The sequence below is a fragment of the Cyprinus carpio genome, chromosome A7 (assembly GCF_018340385.1).
Source record: "Cyprinus carpio isolate SPL01 chromosome A7, ASM1834038v1, whole genome shotgun sequence".
Classification (NCBI taxonomy): Eukaryota; Metazoa; Chordata; class Actinopteri; order Cypriniformes; family Cyprinidae; genus Cyprinus; species Cyprinus carpio.
In genome coordinates this window covers 7,314,007-7,334,862 of record NC_056578.1, presented here as the reverse complement: position 1 = coordinate 7,334,862, position 20,856 = coordinate 7,314,007, and the positions used below count along the sequence as shown (strand labels likewise).

At 36.2% G+C, this 20,856-nt stretch overlaps 1 protein-coding gene and 2 non-coding genes across 5 annotated transcripts; 2 read left to right on the top strand and 1 right to left on the bottom strand.

Annotated features, from left to right (window-relative positions):
- Window positions 1-2,906: 2,906 nt before the first annotated feature.
- On the top strand, window positions 2,907-8,191 carry LOC109098184. Of its 3 annotated transcripts, none has more exons than XM_019111794.2 (3): window positions 2,907-3,078; window positions 4,602-4,673; window positions 7,415-8,191. In XM_019111794.2, exons 1-3 carry the CDS (start codon window positions 2,932-2,934, stop codon window positions 8,111-8,113), a joined length of 918 nt encoding a protein of 305 aa, XP_018967339.2. In that variant the 5' UTR covers window positions 2,907-2,931; the 3' UTR covers window positions 8,114-8,191. The 3 variants fall into 3 exon arrangements, with proteins under 3 accessions (XP_018967339.2, XP_018967340.2, XP_042615385.1); XM_019111795.2 differs by lacking the exon at window positions 7,415-8,191 and adding an exon at window positions 5,202-5,956; XM_042759451.1 differs by having other exon boundaries at window positions 2,935-3,059.
- A 1,785-nt stretch (window positions 8,192-9,976) lies between these two features.
- trnan-guu lies at window positions 9,977-10,050 on the top strand. Its single transcript has one exon. It is a non-coding gene; the product is annotated as a tRNA-Asn (tRNA).
- A 551-nt stretch (window positions 10,051-10,601) lies between these two features.
- Window positions 10,602-10,675, bottom strand: trnan-guu. The gene has a single exon. It is a non-coding gene; the product is annotated as a tRNA-Asn (tRNA).
- Window positions 10,676-20,856: the final 10,181 nt, after the last annotated feature.

Genomic DNA, 20,856 nt, shown 5'->3' with positions numbered 1-20,856 from the left:
CTATTTTTCACCGCAGCATTGGGGGAATTGGTGATCCTTTGCCCATCTTGACTTCTGAGAGACACTGCCACTCTGAGAGGCCCTTTTTATACCTAATCATGTTGCCAATTGACCTAATAAATTGCAAATTGGTCCTCCAGCTGTTCCTTATATGTACATTTAACTTTTCCGGCCTCTTATTGCTACCTGTCCCAACTTTTTTAGAATGTGTAACTCTCATGAAATCCAAAATGAGCATGGCATTTGGCATGACATTTCAAAATGTCTCACTTTCAACATTTGATATGTTATCTATATTCTATTGTGAATAAAATATAAGTTTATGAGATTTATAAATTATTCCATTCCTTTTTTACTCACAATTTGTACAGTGTCCCAACTTTTTTGGAATCAGGTTTGTAAGTTTAAGGTGGCTTAATGCATTAAAACGGTGTTTTTAAAAGACTTAACTCAGTAAACACATTATTAATAAAGTATTATATTCATAGCTGTCAACATTGAACATTGAAAATAAGGGAGATTTCCCGGAATCCATCCCCAAAATAAGGGATTTTTTTTTACACGATTCTTACCCACAAAGTTTAAAAAAAGCACTAATCATTAACAGTCTAAAGAGTTTATAACTACACAATATATATTAAAGAATGACAGACCAATGGATACGTTAAAAGTGATTTATTTATGAACAAGGTAAACATTACTTACACATTTTCATTTGCTACAACATGTTTAAGCTTAATGTTGTGAGACAGAGTGAGAAAGAAACAGAGAGAAAGAGGCAGACAGAGAGAAAGAATGTGAGAGGCAGTTGAACAAATGCGTTATCGGAGTTGAACGCAATCAGATTTTTCCAGGGAATGCCATGATTCCTAAAACCAGGAAAGAAAAGGAAAATGGAGCCACAATGTCTTTGATAAATACTGTATGTAAACTTAGAGTGTGAGGGAGAGACAGAGACAGTGTGTGTGAGAGAAAGACAGTGTGTGTGTGTGAGAGAGAGAGTGAGTGAGTGTGTGTGTGTGAGTGAGAAAGACAGTGTGTGTGTGTGTGTGTGAGAGAGAGAGTGTGTGTTTGTTTGTGTGTGTGTGTGCGTGTGTGTGTGAGAGAGAGAGAGAGTGTGTGTGTGTGTGTGTGTGTGAGAGAGAGAGTGTGTGTGAGAGAGAGAGAGAGAGAGTGTGTGAGAGAGTGTGTGTGAGAGAGAGAGTGTGAGTGTGTGTGTGTGAGTGTGTGTGAGAGAGAGAGAGAGAGTGTGTGTGTGTGTGTGTGTGTGTGTGTGTGTGTGTGAGAGAGAGAGAGAGTGTGTGTGTGTGTGTGTGTGTGTGTGTGTGTTTGTATGTGTGAGTGAGTGAGTGAGTCAGTGAGAGAGAGTGTGTGTGTGTGTGTGTGTGTGTGATTGATTGAGAGAGAGAGAGAGAGAGAGAGAGAGAGACCTTAATGTTATGTCCAGCTTGTTGAACAAATTTTCTGCATTGCCCACATTGCATGGCTGCTTGTCAGGTAGTGGAAGGTGGTCTCCCATTTACTCAAATATCGTCCTGATCCATCATCGCACATCACACTCATCTACTCTACTCTCGAAGTTCACTTACCGTTACTTTTTCCCTCTTCCTCCCGCCCGCCGGCGCCGCTGCAACTGTCTTCTTCTTCGTTAGTAGCCTAAGCTACTGTATACTGCCACCTGCTTTACTGGAGGTCTAGCAACCCAAGTGCAAGCCACTTCACAGACACAGATAGTTGCGTGTTCTGAGTTAACACAACCAGAGTGTAAAAATACGGGATATTTTAGGGGAAAATACTAAAACGGGAAGACGGCGGGAAAAGAGCTAAAATACGTGAGAAACCCGGAAAAAACGGGAGGGTTGACAGCTATAATTTATATTCACGGACAAGCAGATGAGTCCAGAATAAGAACGCAATGCGTTTAATCACGCGTTAAGCGTTTTCCTCCCACAGAAAACCATTAGACTAAAAGGAAAATGCTTAACGTGGCGTAATGCATTAAAACGTGTTTTAAAAAGATGACCTAACTCAGTAAACATTTTTAATAAAGCATTCTATTTACAGACAAGCAGGTTATGGGAGGAAATGCTTAATGCCTAATTAATCGCGCTGCGTTCGTATTCTGGGCTAATTTCTGCTTGTCTGTGAATATAATGCTTTATTAATAATTTGTTTACTGAGTTTGGTCTTTTTAAAACACCATTTTAATGCATAAGTCGACGTATTTTCACGTTAAATGCTTTTGAATGTCCCAATGATTAATTTGTGAATTTGACTAGTCCAGATTAAACTTGCAGTAAACATCTCTTGATTCAATTATAGTGACTCAAGTTAACAATAAACAACTGCATTATAGTAAAGGCTTTGTAAAACTGCACAGCATTTTTAGCTTTTTAATCAACATACTCTGTCCTACACCAACTACACACACACATTTCTTATCATTTATGTCTATGAAAGACGATCGAACCAATCAGAGTAGGTATGGGGCGGGGTTTCACGTGCAACCCCGCCCCAGGTGCAGCCCCGCCTCGATCTGCAGGCTGCAGCTGGGTGTAGTTGGACTAACGTGACTGCATAGATTTAGTTTTTTCTAGTTGAGCTGAGCTTGTAAGCAATGAAAAGCTCGTTGAAGTATCAAAGCAGGACACACAGGGGTTGCAAGGTTATTATGCCTATGACTATTTTATCCACCCACCCTTCTGTAATAACGAGAGGAAATGAGTAGTTCCAAAAGGTTCAAATCAAAATGGGAGAAACAAATGGTTTGCAGTGTATTTATTTTAAGTCTAGTATGTTTCAGCTTTTTCTAGACACCCCCTGTCCCATTTCATTGGGGTTTGAACATAATAAAAAATATGAAAACAAATGCCTTGTGCATCAGGTTTCTAATGAAATTAATTTATTCATATTCATGTTTGTTTTCAGATTATGCCCAAATCAAAGTCCCATAAGGCTATGAGAGACGAGGCATGGATGTCCCGCCTGCAGCTGTTTGCATCCTCAGGGAATTGGCCTTCTGATGCTGGAAACAGACCTGCTCCCCGTCAGAGGAAATGGTATGACCTCTTTCAGCAGGTGTGTATGGACTCGGGCATGAAGCCATAATCTATAAGGGTCAGTCTCACAGGAACAGTCAAGAAATGGCAGGTCACATTAACCATTAAGATTTTTTTTTTTTGTATTTTTGTATTTTGACATAATTTAAACCCCATACCCCAATTGTTAGTAGCCCATAGTAATGCAGAAAAGTCCCATTTTACTACAATACGAACAAAATAATGGTACATTATTTCAGTTGTAAAGTGCTATTGTTAGTCTCCACTAGGGTTTCCTAAAATGAGGTGAATTGATAAAAATTAGTGCTGTCAAAATTAGAGCGTTAATGCATGCGATTAATTTTTTTAGTCCAACGCGTTAAAAAATATTTAATGCAATTAATGCATGGGCGGAGCTAGAGTCGGTCACCCCACTCACAACTGCTGCTTCTGTCTCTTTTCTTGACAAGAACTGCGTTTATTTAGTTGCAGTATGTCTTTACAACGACATCAATGGGAGACTTATTAGACATTTCACCTCTGCACCAGACACGAGTCAAACGAGCACGAAAAAGGTACAGGTGACGAGGAGCTTCAGAAGAACAAGAGTGAACTGCTGTCTGATGAGATGTTGTCAGGCCATATGTAAGAAAAAAACACTTTTCTTGACCTGTCAGCTGTTAAACTGTGCTTGTAGCACGTGCTCTTCAACTGCACACTATCTCAAAAACTGTGCTTTCAAGCATATGTAATAAATGAGTCCCATTTAAGAGCATGTCTCAGAAATGCAGTGGTTTTTAAAACTGTCCTGGAGCAGCAGCACTGTCTCCCTCATCTAACACACATGATTCAACTCCTCAGCTCATTATAGAGACCTTAAGAGCTGAAGTGAGTCAGAAAAGGTAAAGAGTTATGAGAAACTATGATGCGCGTCAGATCCGCGTCATGTTCAGCAGCCAGCTCTTAAAGCAGCCAAAATAACCTCATAACCAGCTGCTGTGATGCTGTTCATCAAAGAACAAAAGAAAAAAGAGGAGATCAATCACTTCTGTAGCTTTAAGGATTCATCTATATTTCATTTAGAATTTGGTGTTTGATAACTTTATTCTATTTCTGTATATTTCCTACTGAAGGGCACAGGCAAATATGACTTTTATTATAATGGGTTTATGTGAAGATTGTTTTAAGTTCACTTAAATTAGAAGTTATTTTTTAAAGTCTAATAAATGTTCAAATTGATAGCTCTCAATTATACTGTAATGTTGAATGGCTAGTCAGTGGTTAGTAAAACCACTTCAAGTTCATTTTAAAACAAAAAAAATGCCACAATGGTGCTAAAATATGCTTTTTCTTTTTGCAAAAATATAATTTCTACAGCTGTCAAAAATGTGTTGTGTGTTATTAATAAAATATATTTAATAATTGAACGAATTAATGTATTTAGATATTTTTTTTCTATGATTTGAGAGGTACAATACAACCCCAGCTATTTACATTGTGTGTGGGTTTGACCCAACGGTTGCTGGCCACTGAACTGAACATAAATGTATTCTATTATTATAGATAAAGAAATGCCCGATGCAGATTCCTGGACAGCCATCGGTGAACTGCTTATGTGGATTCCATTCGCACCGGGTATGTTAGACACACATCTTAAAACATGAACATGGGGTTAGATTGTTTCCCACAGACTTACACTCTTTTTGTGGTGGCAACGGTTGTGATGTAATTATACAAAATGTAGGCTATAGTCTGACACGCTACATGTCTGCTGCATCAGTACTGTGTTTTCAGTTCCGATTCACTGTAAATGCTAGCTTCTAATCTGCTTTTGAGAACACAACATTCATCTTTAGGATCGTTTATAAATCTGTGTGAATCTATTTGTGGCAGTCAACGCTGATGTGTGACACTGAAGACTGGAGTAATGATGCTGAAAATTCACCTTTGATCACAGGAAAAAAATTACATTTTACATTATATTTACAATAAAAATAGTTATTTTAAATTGTAATAATATGTAACTGTTTTACTGTCATTTTGATCAAATAAATGCAGCCTTGGTGGGCAGAAGAGACTCTTTCAAAAACATAAGAAAAAGAGTCAGATAAATAATTGAATGGTCATCCTTAAACTTCCAGTCTTCTGTTGCGTTTCTCTAAGGATGAAGATGATGATGCTGCCCCTCCTGCAGCTGATTCGGACTCCGCTCATGATCCTGGTCTGGTTCAGTTTTGGCTTCCAGATGAGATGACAGAAACAATCCCGTCAGAAGATCAGAGGTGGATCGCAACAGAGCTCTTTCACGGCGACAAACTTCATCCAGATGTGGAAATGTGGTACAATCCGCCGGTCCCACCCCTGATCTCCATCCAGGCTCCATCTCCAGAGCATTTCCTCAATCACAGCCTTCTGGTATGGATGACCAACCACTTGTGGAAGGTCAAGGTGCTTTGTCCAGTCTGCGGCAAACAGCTCATTCACCACGATGTCCACAAGAGAGTGTGAAAGGTCCTGGACATTGACAGCTACTATCTTATGATGACGGAGACGCTCCAGTGTACTTCATGCCAGCTAAACTACCTGTCCAGCAGCCAGACTGTACTGAACCAGCTGGACTTACCTTGCCGTCAGTTGTTCCGACTGGTTTTGACAGAGTAGTGAGTTACAATCTAACATCATGACTGATATAATAACACAGCCATGCATCTTGAAGAAAAAAATCTGATGCAAAAAAGGCCTAAAATTACCTAGTTTAATGATGCTGAGTTCAAAAATATCAATAAAACTTTACATCACATACTGTTTCATGCAAATAAGAATAAAGATTTTCTGTCAAAAGTTTGGGATCAGTAAGATTTTTTTTTTTTTTAAAGAAGTCTGTTCTGCTCATCAAGGCTGCATTTATTTGATCAAAAATACAGTAAAAACAGTAATATTGTGAAATTTTATTACAATTTAAAACAACTGTTTACTATTTGAATATATTTTAAGATGTAATTTATTCCCGTGATGCAAAGCTGAATTTTCAGCATCATTACTCCAGTCTTTAGTGTCACGTGATCCTTCAGAAATCATTCTAATATGCTGATTTATTATCAATGTTGGAAATAGTTGTGCTGCTTAATTTTTTTTTTGGAAATTGCGATACTTTTTGCAAGATTCTTTGATGAATAAAAATTAAAAAAATAAATAAAGCATTTATTCAAAATAGAAATCTTCTCTAACAAGAATCACTTTTTAACATTTTAACACATCCTTGTTGAATAAAATTATTAAATTCTTTCAAAAAAAAAAAGAAAGAAAAAAATTACTGACCCCAAACTTTCGATTGTTCCAAAAGATTTGTAGAAATGAATCATTTAACTTACGAGGATGTTCAAAAACTTAATGCTAAGGAACTTTACAAAATAAGCTTTTTTCTTTTTCTTCTTCATTTTCTTCTGTCACTGGCCATAATTCTAACTTGAAATCAGGATTAGATATAAAGTAATGTCATACAAGAGAAAATCAGCTGAGAATTGCTGATTAAGGAAGAATATGAGACTTCTTCACCTTACAAATGGTTACCGAAAGCAAAAATGCTACAAAATGCATCATATTTTGTGAGAAAGTGTTACATGCTAGAGCAAAACAGGCACTATTTTTGGACTCAGCACCCTGAAATTAATCAGAAACAAGTTCTAAATTTCATTCAGCAAATATAATGCAGGGCTGCATTTCCCAAAAGCATCGTAACCCCAAGTAGATAATAGAACCATTGCCACCAAAGCTCTCTGTGATAAACTTATGATGTTTTTGAGAAAAAAAATGTGTAATCAATTATTATTATTTTTTTTGGCATGGTCTAAACAAATCATTCACACACATAGGTATGCATGTGACATGCGTGTTGTCTGCATGCTGAGAGATCGGACGCTGAGATTTTTTATATTTTACTTACTTCATTTAAGGTTAATTATATTTTAAGTAACAGACATGTTTTAGTTTTAGTTTACAAAAATAACCCTGGTCCAAACTGTTGTATACCCCATTCTATGTATTGTACATCATGTGAAACAACTTTCATTTTGCCCTGTGAAGTGGATTTAAAAACAGTAAAAGAAAAAGAAAAAAAAAACATGTAGATTGTGTGGGCCTGATCTTTTTATGCATCAGATGAGATGTTATGTCACCCATCCACACCACAGCTGCTATCAGCTGTCTAAAACATGATAGAAACAAGTTAGTGACCTTTTAAAACATGCTAGCAATGTGTTACTAGAAGCATGCTGGTAATGGCTAAAAAACATAGTATCAACATGCTACTTGATAGAAACATGGTAGTGACACGTGTTAAATCATGCTAAAATATGTTATCATACATAACTGTTTAGGTCAGTGACATTGTGGAGCTGTGGCACAACCTGTCTGAGCTCAAGAAACAGCAGAAGAGCTCAACAGCTTCACCTCTGCAGCGGTCTGAGCACTGCACCCTGAGGGATGCCATTTTACTCAGCTTTTGTAAGATCTACAGGGGCCCGGGCAAAGAGGAGACGGTATGGTCCCTGATTTTACAGGATTACTGTAAGATACGCCAGCTGATCCTGGCTAATGCTAACCTGCGGCTGCTGGATGTGAGTCAGAGCAGTCTGATGCAGTGGCGTAATCAAACCCATGTTGCCGCAGAAAAACAAGCTACGCCGAAGAGGCCGCCAGTAGATATGACCAAATTTTCAGCTTCCCGACCCAAGCTAGCAGCTCAAACCCAGCCTGTCTTCCAGCTTCTCCCTGGGAAGCCTTTGGGGACCCTCACTGTGGTTGCAATTCCACAACACCTTGTTCCTCCAACCCCGGCCATGCCTTTGTTCATCCCCTCACCTCCTAACATCGTCCCACCTTTGAGCAGACCTGGCTCCCAGCGTCCTGCCGCTGCCTCGGACACCTACAACAGGAAGGTAGAAGCCAACACCTGCAAGAAGTGCAGTGCGTTCAGGATGGCCGCGACTGGACACAGTCAATTTAGAGGCACCATCTTCTGTGCCACGGAAACGCTGTCCAAAGAGCAGTGGCTTGAGAAAATGAGAGGAAAGTAGATTTACAGTGTGTTCTCTTGTAATTATCCTTTGCATATGTGTGAATATTGTTTGTGTGTGTGGTTTTATTACAGTCAGCGACAGGCTAATTTGAATAAAAAATAATTTCGTAGTTCACAAAGCAGTAAGTGGTCTCTTATCTAACACTCCTCTTAAAATGATTTTTGTTTGCTCTTAAGTAAAAGATCTGTATGTTCTACAGTGAAACGTATATTCATTTAGCATTATTTATGGCACAAAAATACATTTAAAAGCAAAAAGTAACAATATTTTGTGAAATATTGAGGAGTTACTTCACAAACAGGAATCTTTCAGTAGAAAAGCAAGCAGTTATTTATCAGACACAACCTGTTCACAACTAGGAACCTGCTTTTCATGTTGCTTATCACATGCTAAAAATGTGTTTAACATGTTAACATCATGTTAAAACATGCTAGCAATGTGCTAAAACAGGATAGAAACATGCGTCAAATGATAAAATATGTAACACTCAGCTGTTTAAAGGCGGGGTAAGCGATGAATTGGGCCGAATGCAAAAACAAGTTAGTTTAATTAGAATTAGTTACGGCAACAGAAAGGAAGATACAGTAATTTCTCGTCTGAGAATTGGTCATTCTGCCCTCAACAAATCACTTCAAATGATAAGGAAACATGGTTCTGGTCAGTGCAATAAATGTGGACTTCCAGAAACTGTAGAGCATGTAATAATCAATTGTATGGCACATGAAAGGGAATTAATTAAATTAAAAAAAATTAGTAATAATTATTTCTGTTGGCGTAAATTCTTTAACTGTGCAGAATATACTTAACAGTTCTTTCAAAGGATATGAAGCGCTTGTTTTTTTGTTTTGTTTTTGAAAGCAACAAAGTAATATAAGAAAATATAGAAAGGTAAAAATACAGGAAGGTAAAAACTTTTTTTTTCTGTTTCTGGTTTGCCAGCCACCATTAAACGTCAAAAAAGAAGGAGAAGTGTCGGGCCGAGCGGGAAAACAAACACTTGTAGCCAATCAGCAGAAAGGGGCGTGTCTACTCATGATGTGCAGGAGAGAGCGTTCAGTCTACAGGACGGACATTAGCCGAGATGAGTGACAGAAAGATAGAGATGGCGGATAAAAAACAAAAGACGGACGCTGAGGTAGCTTTGTTTCTTCTCAATATGTGAGTAGCACCGTGTTTACATCAGCCGCTAAAGTCTGTCTACACTGGACTCGACAAAGCGACCGTTGAAAATCATTTGAAATTTGTCAATACGTCACAAATATATTGCAGCAGCATTTTTCTGTCAGGGATTTGTCGCGCCGCATCCAGTGTGTGTATGTATATATCGCTTACCCTGCCTTTAACGTATTAAAATATGTTAAAGCATGCTAACAAACCCTGAGAACATGTCACACCGGCTACTTGTTAACAACGCCCTAGCAATCCCAGCGGCGGACTCGGTGGCTTATTTGTGGTTTAGCGGTTTGAAGAGGTCTAATGGGGTTTGAAGTAGTTTAATGTGGTCTGACCGAGTTTTTATTGGCCTGTCTGACTTCTCCAAGTAAAGTCTTCAAACTTGAAACTTTAAAAAGTTATTTTAAACTCTCAGAGAGGGCTTTGTTAAGCCAACATTAAACTTTGCCGTCAAACTCTGACTCACTCATCCACTGTGTTAGACTGCACTGCCATCTAGTGGACATTCTTCAAAATCACCATAAACGATAGAACACGCTAAATAAATTTAAGACGCATACCGTGACCGTTTCTTAATAATAATGGGTTTATGGTCACATGTGTTACTAACACCCGTTTCTTCTCAGTGTGTGTGTATCACCGTACCCTCACATGAACGGCTTCGGTTCTGAGCGCTGTCGCAGCCTCGTCTCTGTGGCGCAATCGGTTAGCGCGTTCGGCTGTTAACCGAAAGGTTGGTGGTTCGAGCCCACCCAGGGACGAATATCTTTATGCTTTATACGACTGCCCCCCAGCGGTGTGAACCAAATCAGACACGAAATCAGCTTTTTCATTTCTTTAAAATTATTCTATAATAACGGCATTTTTATCAGGGTAAGTGATGTTAATAAACCCACAGATCATATAATTTATTATTTTATTTTTAAATGTAAAAAGAATGCACGAGAGAAAATGTTTGTTTTACAGCAAACGTACATGTTGGCAACTGTTATTTTACTCTTTCTTTGGATTTTTAAGAATAAAAAAATGATTTAAAAAAAAACTAATGTGATTAATTTCATTGGTAGTTTACAGCAGTAGATTGTATTTGAAAAGTAGATTTCAAGAGTACCTACAGCTAATAAATAACACTGATTTAGCAGAGCAGAATAACAAATAACCATATTAAATGCAAGTGTATATGTGTGTGTGTGTTCTTGAGCCAATATAAGATTTAATGGCCACTAAATGGCAGCGTTATAAAGCATGAGGCCGTTAGTGTCTGAGTTGGTTCACACCGCTGGGTGGCAGTCGTATAAAGCATAAAGATATTCGTCCCTGGGTGGGCTCGAACCACCAACCTTTCGGTTAACAGCCGAACGCGCTAACCGATTGCGCCACAGAGACGATGTCGAGTACGCGTGTGACGTCACAGCATTTTATGCTTTATCCGCCTTATTTTGCAACGCGGAAGTAGGTACGATGACGTACTTCCTTATAATGTGTTAAACTTCCGTTTCGCTAGCCGGTAGGTAAGGAGCGTAGGAGCGATATGGTGGTCGCGCACACAGAACACTATTAGACCCCGTGATGGTAAATATTTACCACACCTGCGGTGTATGACACAGTGGGAGGGTGAAATGAAGAAGTGGCCTGCAATAACTTTTTAAATATTTCGTTTTGTCTCTTGGAGTAGACGGGTCTTCGATGCGGAATATAAAAAGCATTGAGGCATATAGCAGTAACATTACCTGCACACCGGAGAAGTCGACCGAGTGCTGGTGCATAAACCAGAGAGCGAATCCCTGTAGATATGTGATTGCATTGAGGATTTAGGTAACTGGTAAATGATTAATGTCTCCTTTAGTCTCTTTAATCTGTGAAAATAATTATTGTTTTAAAGTAGTAATTATTATTATTATTATTTTGTCCTTCTCCGTAAACTGATTACTATATAGTGTAGAATTAGGCAATGCAGAATTGCATCTAAAATAAAAATCGTAACTAAAATATATGCGTGTACTTTTTATGTATGTATTTATTTATAGAACTTTTTATTCTGGATGCAATTAATCATTTTACAGTACTATTCAGAATGGTTTCCATTTGTTCTATGAATTTTGAAAAAAATGACAAATTGACCTTTATTTACCTAGCATTGCTAAACCGTATCTTTTTCAGTGGGGGGAAAAATCTAAATAAACTGCACCTTGACATTTTAATTGTGTGTTTGTGTGTGCACATATAAGGAGAAAAAAGTAATATAAGATATTTAAAAAAATATTTGTGTAAAAACAGTATATTTAACGGTAACACTGAATAATTCCAAAACACTACACAATGTATCCAGCATTACTACACCATTCTAGATTTCATATAAAATGTCATGGAATGTAGACTCATGCTCCTCCTCAAAGCATTCAGCAAGATCTCCTTGAATTAAATTCAACTTCAGCTTCATCGTGGTCATCAGAATTTGATCCATTATGTGCATCTTAAAATTGGAAGTGTGGAATTTAACAGTGTTACAAAAAAGAGCTAGTGTCATTCTTGAGAATGGCAAGGGCTAAGGGATCTTCACTGTGCAACTGTGTAACATTATTTTATCCCCTGAGGCATAAGTGTGGTCTGTCGATGCCTGGACTTCAGGCATCACTGTTCTGAAGGGGCAGCTGCAGTGGCTCCGTTTGTGCCGTCTCATGGTCATCTTGCTCATCATCTGCAAAACACAACACTGAAGTCAGTCAGATGCTCAGGAGAAAATGATAAATTCTCCATCCCCATTTACAAAGAGTAGCAAAAGTATTTTGTACATGGCACCATGGTGTTCCAGTCCCAGTACAGTGGTACTTTTATTTCATCATTTACTCAACATCGACTTGTTCTAAACCTGTATACATTTCTTTGTTCTACTGAACACACAGGAGTATATTTGGAATAATGTTAATATACAAACTATTCTTGAATCCTATTCACTTCCATAGTATTATTTCTTCTTACTATGGAAATGAATGGGACCCAAGATTTGCTTGGTTACTAACATTCTTCGAAACATCTTGCTTTGTGTTCAGCAGCAAAAAGAAATTAACATAGGTTTGCAACAACTCGAGAGTAAGTAAATGACAGAATTGTAATTTCAGCTATCCCTCTATGCGCTTTTTTGTAACAGTTTTCTTCTGTTATCAACAACTTCATCTTAGCACTAAATATTATTCATGCCCAATAGGAGTGTCATCGATAAAGAAATAGTTTAAACAATGTCTTTTGTTATAGCACCTAACTTAAGAAGCTGTAACATACCTGGATATATCCTGACGAGACGTTCTTCGGAGTCTCCACTGGAGCATCGTTTCTCGGGGAATGGATGATTTTCCGTGGGTCTGCCATCAACGAAGTGGAGAGAGCAAACGTACGAAAATTTCGGTGGTTTCTTTAAGTTTAAGGCTTTTAGTTTTAACCAAAGCTGATGAACTTCTCCCCTTGGAGGTGCATGCAAATCATAGGGTGCCCGCATCCACATTCAGCTCTGGTGCGTGGATTACGGTCAAAATAAATGTCTTGCAGCTATTTTTTACTCTTGAACCAGCTGTTATGACACCCCTTAACTACACAAAGTACACCAGTCTTTCTGTGGTACATATTAAAAGTAAACTAGCCTGTATAATCTACACAGTGAAAAAATTAAGTAAATTGTTTTGTGACAACAAAAGCTGATAAACTACCTTCGGCTTTATTAACTATTACGTAACTGATTTGTTACCTCAAGGAAGGTTTTTTTTTTTTTACCTCAGAGATTAGCGTGATACTCTCATCAAGCAGGTAAAGTGAATTCTATGCTTCTTTTTGAGAAAAAAGAAAAAAAAGTTACAATGAATTATTATATTATTATATAATCATGTTTATATGATTAATTATAGCAATTTTTTTAAATGGTATGTGATTTTCAAGTCTTTAGTGCAAATACTGTACACAAAATAAATAAAAAGATAGACCTAACAGAGCTTACTTTATGAATTTACTGTGTGTTCAGCAGTAAACCACACAGTAAACCAAATTCTTTACAGATAATGCAACTGCTGTGTTTTATTGTAATATCTTTCTTTGTAAAGTTGAATGTTCATAGATGTCTTGCTATATCATGTTGAACACAATCAAATCAGGTTAATAACATGTAATGTGTAGTTAATAATTCTCCAGTTAATTTAACCATGTGTGCTGTTCTATAAAAATGTGCTTGTGTGTATATATATATATATATATATATATATATATATATATATATATATATATATATATATATATATATATATATATATATATATTTTTTTTTCAACATTTACAGTGTGGTACAATTTAAAATAACTGTTTCCTATGTTAAATGTCCAGCATCATTATGCTCCAGTCTTCAGTGTGTCATATGATCCTTTAGAAATCATTTATGTGATTATATGCACAAGAAACATTTCTTATTATAATAAATGTTGATATTGTCAATGCCACTACAATGTTGAAAGCACATTAGACTGATTTCTGAAGGGTCATGTGATCCTGAAGACTGGAGTAATAATGCTGAAAATTCAGCTTTGCATCACAGAAATAAATTACATTAATTAGAAAATATATTCAAATGTTAAACAGTTCATTTAAAATTGTAAAAAAATAAATAAATGCAATGCTACTGTTGCATATAGCCATATTAATGTATTATTACTAATATATATATATATATATATATTATATATATATATATATATATATATATATATAATATATATAAAATATATAAAAATAGGGGTCTTTGTGTTGGACCATTGCCCATGATCATCTCTTGGCAACACACTGTGGGAGCAAGGATCTTCTTAAACAGGTGCTTTTTTTTCTGTGTTCTCCACAACGTTAGATTTTATTATTATTATTGTTGTTGTTGTTGTTTAATTGAACAATTGTAGATTTTTAAATTTATTTCCATTTGTTCCATTCAAATACCAGAAGTACTGGCCTTGTTTGCATTGTATTTTAGCGTGGTTTTTTAAAATTAATTTTATTGACTTGCATTGTTATTGTTTCTTGCTCAGATTTGTAAACACTAAATGTAAGTAACTGCTATTATTAAACTCTGTAAATAATTATTTAATTAAAAATACTCTACCAGTCAAATGGTTTTGATCAGTAAGATTTTTTTAATGTTTTTTAAAGAAGTCTCTTCTGTTCACCAAGCCTGCCTTTATTTGATCCAAAGTACAGCAAAAACAGTAAAATTTTGAAATATTCTTCTATTTGAATATCTGTTAAAATGTAATGTATTTCTGTGATCAAAGCTGAATTTTCAGCATCATTGCGCCAGTCTTCAGTATCACATGATCCTTCAGAAATACAGTACTCACATTTCACTGCTGGTTATATATGCGCTATATAACTGTGTATGTGACAAATAAAAAAATATTGAATCTTGAAATCATTCTGATTTGCTGCTCAAGAAACATTTATTATTATTATTATTATTATTATTATTGTTGTTGTTTATATGTTGAAAACAGCTGAGTAGAATCTTTTCAGGTTTCTTTCATGAATAGAAAGTTCAGAAGAACAGCAATTATCTGAAATATATATATATATATTTTGTAACAATTTCATCTTTATCATCACTTTGGATCAATTTAAACAATCCTTGTTAAATAAAAGTATTAATTTTTGTAATTTTTTCCCCCAGAAAACATTATTATACTGACTCCAAGCTTTTAAATGGTATAATGTATATTGTAAAGAAAGCTTTTTATTTCAGATAAATGCTGATCTTCAGATCATTCAAATAAATGCAGGCTTGGTGAGTGGAAGAGACTTCTTTAAAAATCTTTCTTCAAAAGATTTTCTCCTAACTTTAGATTTTATTATTGTTGTGGTATACATTTAAATTTTAATTTATTTCCATTTGTTCAGTAAAATACCAGAAGTATTGGCCTTGTTTGCACTGTATTTTAGTGTGTTTTTAAATTGATTTAAAAATTGATTATTTGTATTATTGTTTTATTGATATTACATTGACTTGCATTTATATTTTATCTTGCTCAGATTTGTAAACACTAAATGTTAATAACTGTTACTATTAAACACACATAATTATTGAATGTAAAACATATTTTTCTTGTTTTTTTCCCCTGTGTACTCCACATCTTTATTTTTATTATATTTGTTGTTGTTGTTTAATTTATAATTATTTTATGCATAATAAAAAAACTATAAAATAACTTTTATACTACTATACTTTAAAAATCACATATATCATTTTTATATAAGTATTATTTTACTGTAAATAATATGAAATGAATATGAATATTACTTTTGTCTCTTTAAAAATAAAGATCTAAAACATGATCAAAATGTTCTTTTTAATTATTCACGTTCACATTTTCTATATTAAAGATAACTATACCCTATTATAATGTAAATGTTTATTAAGATTGTTGCACATTTTGTACATCTTACAAAAGAGCAATTATTAGCAGATTTATTTGATCTTTGTGCACAAAGTTCGTTTATTATATGTTAATCGTACTTAAAGTGTATTAATTTTGTGTTATTTGTGGCCGAGGCTGGATTCGAACCTATAATTATGTGTATTTTACTGGTCCCGCCTCCCTGGAATTTCCTTTGTTCCTATTGGCTAGTCAGCGCTCTACACCTATCCGCGGCTGCCCCGGGCTTGCCGGGCACGCAGTTAGTAATAAATGGTAGAAAAACTCACATAGCCTGCTGCAGCATTACAAATTGGTCTCAAATGGGGCTAAATGCATTCACATTTTAAGAACTCGTTCTAAAACAGCAAAGGTATGCTGCAGCGGAGAAGATGCACCTGCACTGATTTGATGGCTATATTACAGACACAAACGTGGTCTTCCTTCAGAATAAGCATAGGATGAGTTCTGAAACGACTCCCCTTTTAGAGCTAACTAAACTCATAAAGAACTTACAGTCTTCTTAACCTAAACATAATCATAAATGTTTGCGTTTTTGAGAGCGTCAAAGGTTTCTATTTACAATGTGTTATTGCAGAGTTGAGCAAAGAAGCCAATCACAGATATATGTGTTGATTTCTTGAACACAATGGCCAATCAAATGTGTTTTTTTACATTTCGAAATCAGCACAAATCCCGCCCCGCAGCTAATTTCATTGGTTAATATTAGGGTGTGGTTTAGGATTGGTTGTAGCATTGTTAGGGGTCACCGGTGTCCTGCAGAGTTTAGCTCTAACTTGCCTCAACACACCTGTCTGGATGTTTCAGGTATACCTAATAAGACCTTGATTAGCTGGTTTAGGTGTGTTTAATTAGGGCTGCAGCTAAACTCTGCAGGACACTGGCCCTCCAGGACTGAGCATACATCATATTGGGTTAACTATTTCTTTTAAAACAGTGGTTCCCGATCCTGGTCCTGGAGAACCCCCAACACTACACATTTTAGATGTCTCTCTATTCAAACACACCTGATTCAACTCGTCAGCTCATTAGTGAAGACTCCAAGACCTCAAATGTGTGTGTCCGATAAGAGAGACACCAAAAGCATGTAGTGTTGGGAGTTTTCTGGGATCAGGAGCCACTGTTTTAAGACATTTAAGTGTAATCTGCTTGCATAAACTAGCTACAAATGCTTGCAAGTGACTTCTTTTTAGACATATGCAATACATTTGTTTAGGGATTTACTTATGGCATTCGGAGATGACCGAAGTGTCTTCAGTACTGCAGAAGGTTATTTCGAAGGGAAAGTTTGCTATAGCACAAAATCTTTCACAAAGAGAAAGTGAAAGTAGATGGGGTGTGGTATAAATATTCTGCAGGTCCGTAGCAGTGATCATTGAGAGCCAAGCCAAAGTGTGGACACTATAGCAGAGACATGGACACTATATACAGCTATGCCAGCTCTCTGGTAAGTTACTCCAATTTAATTTTGAAAACTTGCAGTATTCTTTGTACAGGGTTTAACTATGCCAAAGTGTGTAAAACAGTGCTGAGAGGATATAAAAAAAACAAAAACATTAACAAACTAATAAAACTTTTATTTTTTTTTTTTTTTTTTACTTTTTTTTTTTTTTTTTTTTTTTTACCTTTTACTTACAAAATAAAGCTTACTTGAAGTGATAACTGAAGTAGCAAACGATAACCCTTTAGATTAGGGAACACATTCACTAACTACAAGTAAACTCCTAATTTGTTCCTTTTTTTTTTTTTTTTTTTTTTTTTTTTTTTTGAGTACAGTTGTAATAAGTTACATTTAGATGTTGGATAGGGTTAAGGAATCTAAAATATGGTCATGCAGAATAAGGCATTATTTGGCTTTATTAGCTCTAATAAACAACCAATACACTAGTAATTTGCACGTTAACAAGCAACTAGTTAAAACTGAATGGTGTTCCCTAATCTAAAGTGTTATCAATAAGTATATAATGACTACAAAAATATCCTCATTTTTAAAATACCCTAAGGTGTTTTTTTTTTACCCTAAGTTTTACTCATTATGCCTTCAAAGGAGCTACCAAAGATGACCACAACCGATGTCCATTGCGTATGCAGATTGATAACAAAGTTTAATTTCTCACTTTTTGATATAAAAAATGTAATAAAACTCCAACAATGAAAACAACTTACTTAGTTGGCTAACTACCTTAAAAGTCCATATCTAGAAAAGCTTGGAGTAGATTAGAACACTTTCATTAATATTAATACTACTTTGAAATGACCTTTGATTGGTAATGTGCTTTGAAGGTGGATAAGATCAGCTCAATCTTCTGGTGGACAGGCAGCAGTTCATCACCTGCGAATCAGACGGAGCCATCAGAGAGTTCAGACAAAAGTATGGGGAACATCCAGCTTCAGCTCATTATGTTTAGTGGATGTTTTGTACATCGTCACTCAGTGGAGACACTTGACTGAATTTGTTCTCATTATCTGAAACCATATTTACTTTACGATTTTAATGAAACCATTATCAAACCTGTTCTTTTGATTTTGAAAGGTAGGGTATGAAATCATTCTATAATTTATTGCAGTCATGACTGTGATTTAGATCCTGAAACTGCAACATAATATTGAAGTTAGTCAACATGGAATTGTAACTGACTATTTACTTAATGGTCTTATTGTTCACAATTCAGTGTATTTTAATACACCCACAACAAGTTTGCCTTTTAACAAAGCATTAATTTGCTCTTTTCAGATGATGTCCCAATCACAAAACCTCACATATTGGTGTCTGGGGTCCAGGAGGGGAGCAGTCCTGAACAAACCCATTCAGGTCATTCTGGTATGAAACGCCTGCTTTTTAACTCTAACCCTATACAATCAATTCCCAATGGATAAAATCAACTCCAGTTTTGTGATCTTGATGTTGTTTAATCATTGTTGTGCTCTTATTTCAGATCATCCTCGCATCCCACCACCGTACTGCTCAAACTCATTCACTGACCCTAATGAAATTGCAAAAGTGGACAAGATCAACCTCAGGGTAAAATGTGCTGGAAAGACCATGGAAGTAGACATGTTCCCACTGGAAAAAATCTCCGTTTTACTAGAGGAGGCCTGTGAATGGTATGGGAAGAAACCAGAGAAAATGTCGCTGGTTTATGCAGGTAAACAACACATTCATTGTTCTTGAGGTTGATCTGATGCAGACCATGTCATTTGTAATGAGTCATGAAGTGGACTGGCATGGAACTATGAACCAGAAAAGTAACAACTTCTGTATTAAACTTAAGTTTGAGTGGGCCTGCAAATCATTAATTGCTAACATGACTTATTTTTAGGAAATTATATGGATGTGAACATGACAGTGAGCCACTATGGACTACGAGGAGGAACCACCGTACATTTGATTCAAGCCTAACCATCTCTCAAATAAGTTCTGTTAACACAAGTACACTAAATCAAATATTATAAATGTTCAGTGTTATTTCCTTTAAAACTGTATTTTCGTTTGTTAAAAGCATTGCCAATTAGTCTTATGTTTGTGTATGTATATAGTTAGTTTACACTTACCTCTATAATATTATTTCAAGGACCTTTTTAAACATTTTTAAAAACACTAAAATAAAACTGACTTCACTCAAGAGCAACACTGACTGGCATGAGTTCAATGTGTAAACTCGGCTTCATTGTTTGTAGAGCGACGCAGACAATTTACACCCCTCTCAAAATGGCCATATTTGAGAGAGGAAAAAATTAGTAGTTTGCATCACTGGATATAGCTGTCGGTCATTTAACATTTCTGTCGTAAACGTATCGTTAAAAGTTGACTAATATTAAATGATTTGCAGCTTCGTCTTACCTCGCTCTCTGAGGGTTCGCGTTCTGTTTCTGTGAACAGTAAACCCCGCCTGCTTTGATTTGATTGGCCATCTCGGTCATTTTGACATTAACGAGCGCTGTTAGACCGCTGAGGCTTTGATCTGAAGCGCCTAGTAGCTATGTGCCGCGCGCGCGCATCCAGCGCAAGTTAATTCTTACAATTTAATAGTGTTTAAAGCTCCGAACAGGCTGTGTGACTGAGAAGTTATTACGTCAAAATGTACGTCAGTATGCAGTTTTCCCTGTTGCTCGCGTGCCGTAGGTTGCCGCGACCTGATATAGAAGTTCACTTCAGGAATTAAAGTTGCATCGATTAGTTTGAAGTACAGTGTTTAACAAAACAGAGCAAAGGGAAAGCGCAATCTATGGCTATTATTAGCTCCCTATATAAAACATACGGACAGAAAAAGGTTGTGCGGAAAGATACACAATCTTCCAGCCTAAAGATAGTCATGATGAACATTAACAATAATTTGGGACAAATGTGACTTTATGGTTAAAAATGTAAGTGGCACTCTGTGGTGCATCAGGATTTGGAATAGCATCACCGCGGACAATATTTAAGTTGTTCAACTGAATGTTAAAATCAAATTGTAAGCTGAAATATCCATAAAACAAAAACAACACTGAAACAGCGTGCGGTTTATGTCAGTCAGATGCGCATGAAAGTTGATTTAATACTAAAGTGAAGTGATGCGTGATAAAGACTGATGCTGATGTTGTTGGTTCTCAAAATAAAAATTCTTTAATTATTAAACATACTAACAAAAAAAAAAAAAGAAACTAAGGGGTTATGAATATGTTGGCAAACATAAGCTGTAAATGAATACTTTCAGTGACATGAAACTGTGGTCAAATGTTTATTAGAAAAGCGAAAATTATTTGGTGTTTGGTGCGGGGGGAGTAAAGGGTACTCGGGGTTATGTTCCCACCAATGTCAAAAGGAAACCTACGCCCTTGGTTTGATTAGAGTTGAAGCTAAATTCCACAGGACGTCCGGCCCTCCAGGACTGAGTTTGGTGACTGTAGGATGAAAGAACCTGAGATACTTTGATCTCCTGAGAAACAGACAATACAAACATACACGTGCATCTTCGAGACACCCCACAGAGTGGAGGTGCAGGAGACCTCCCTCCCTTCTGGCCATTTGTTTCATTTTAAATCCCTTCACCCATGCTTCCTTCTACTCAATCTGCTCAAAATGATTACAAGAAAATGTCAATGCAAGTGAACTAACACTCATGTCTAGTATCA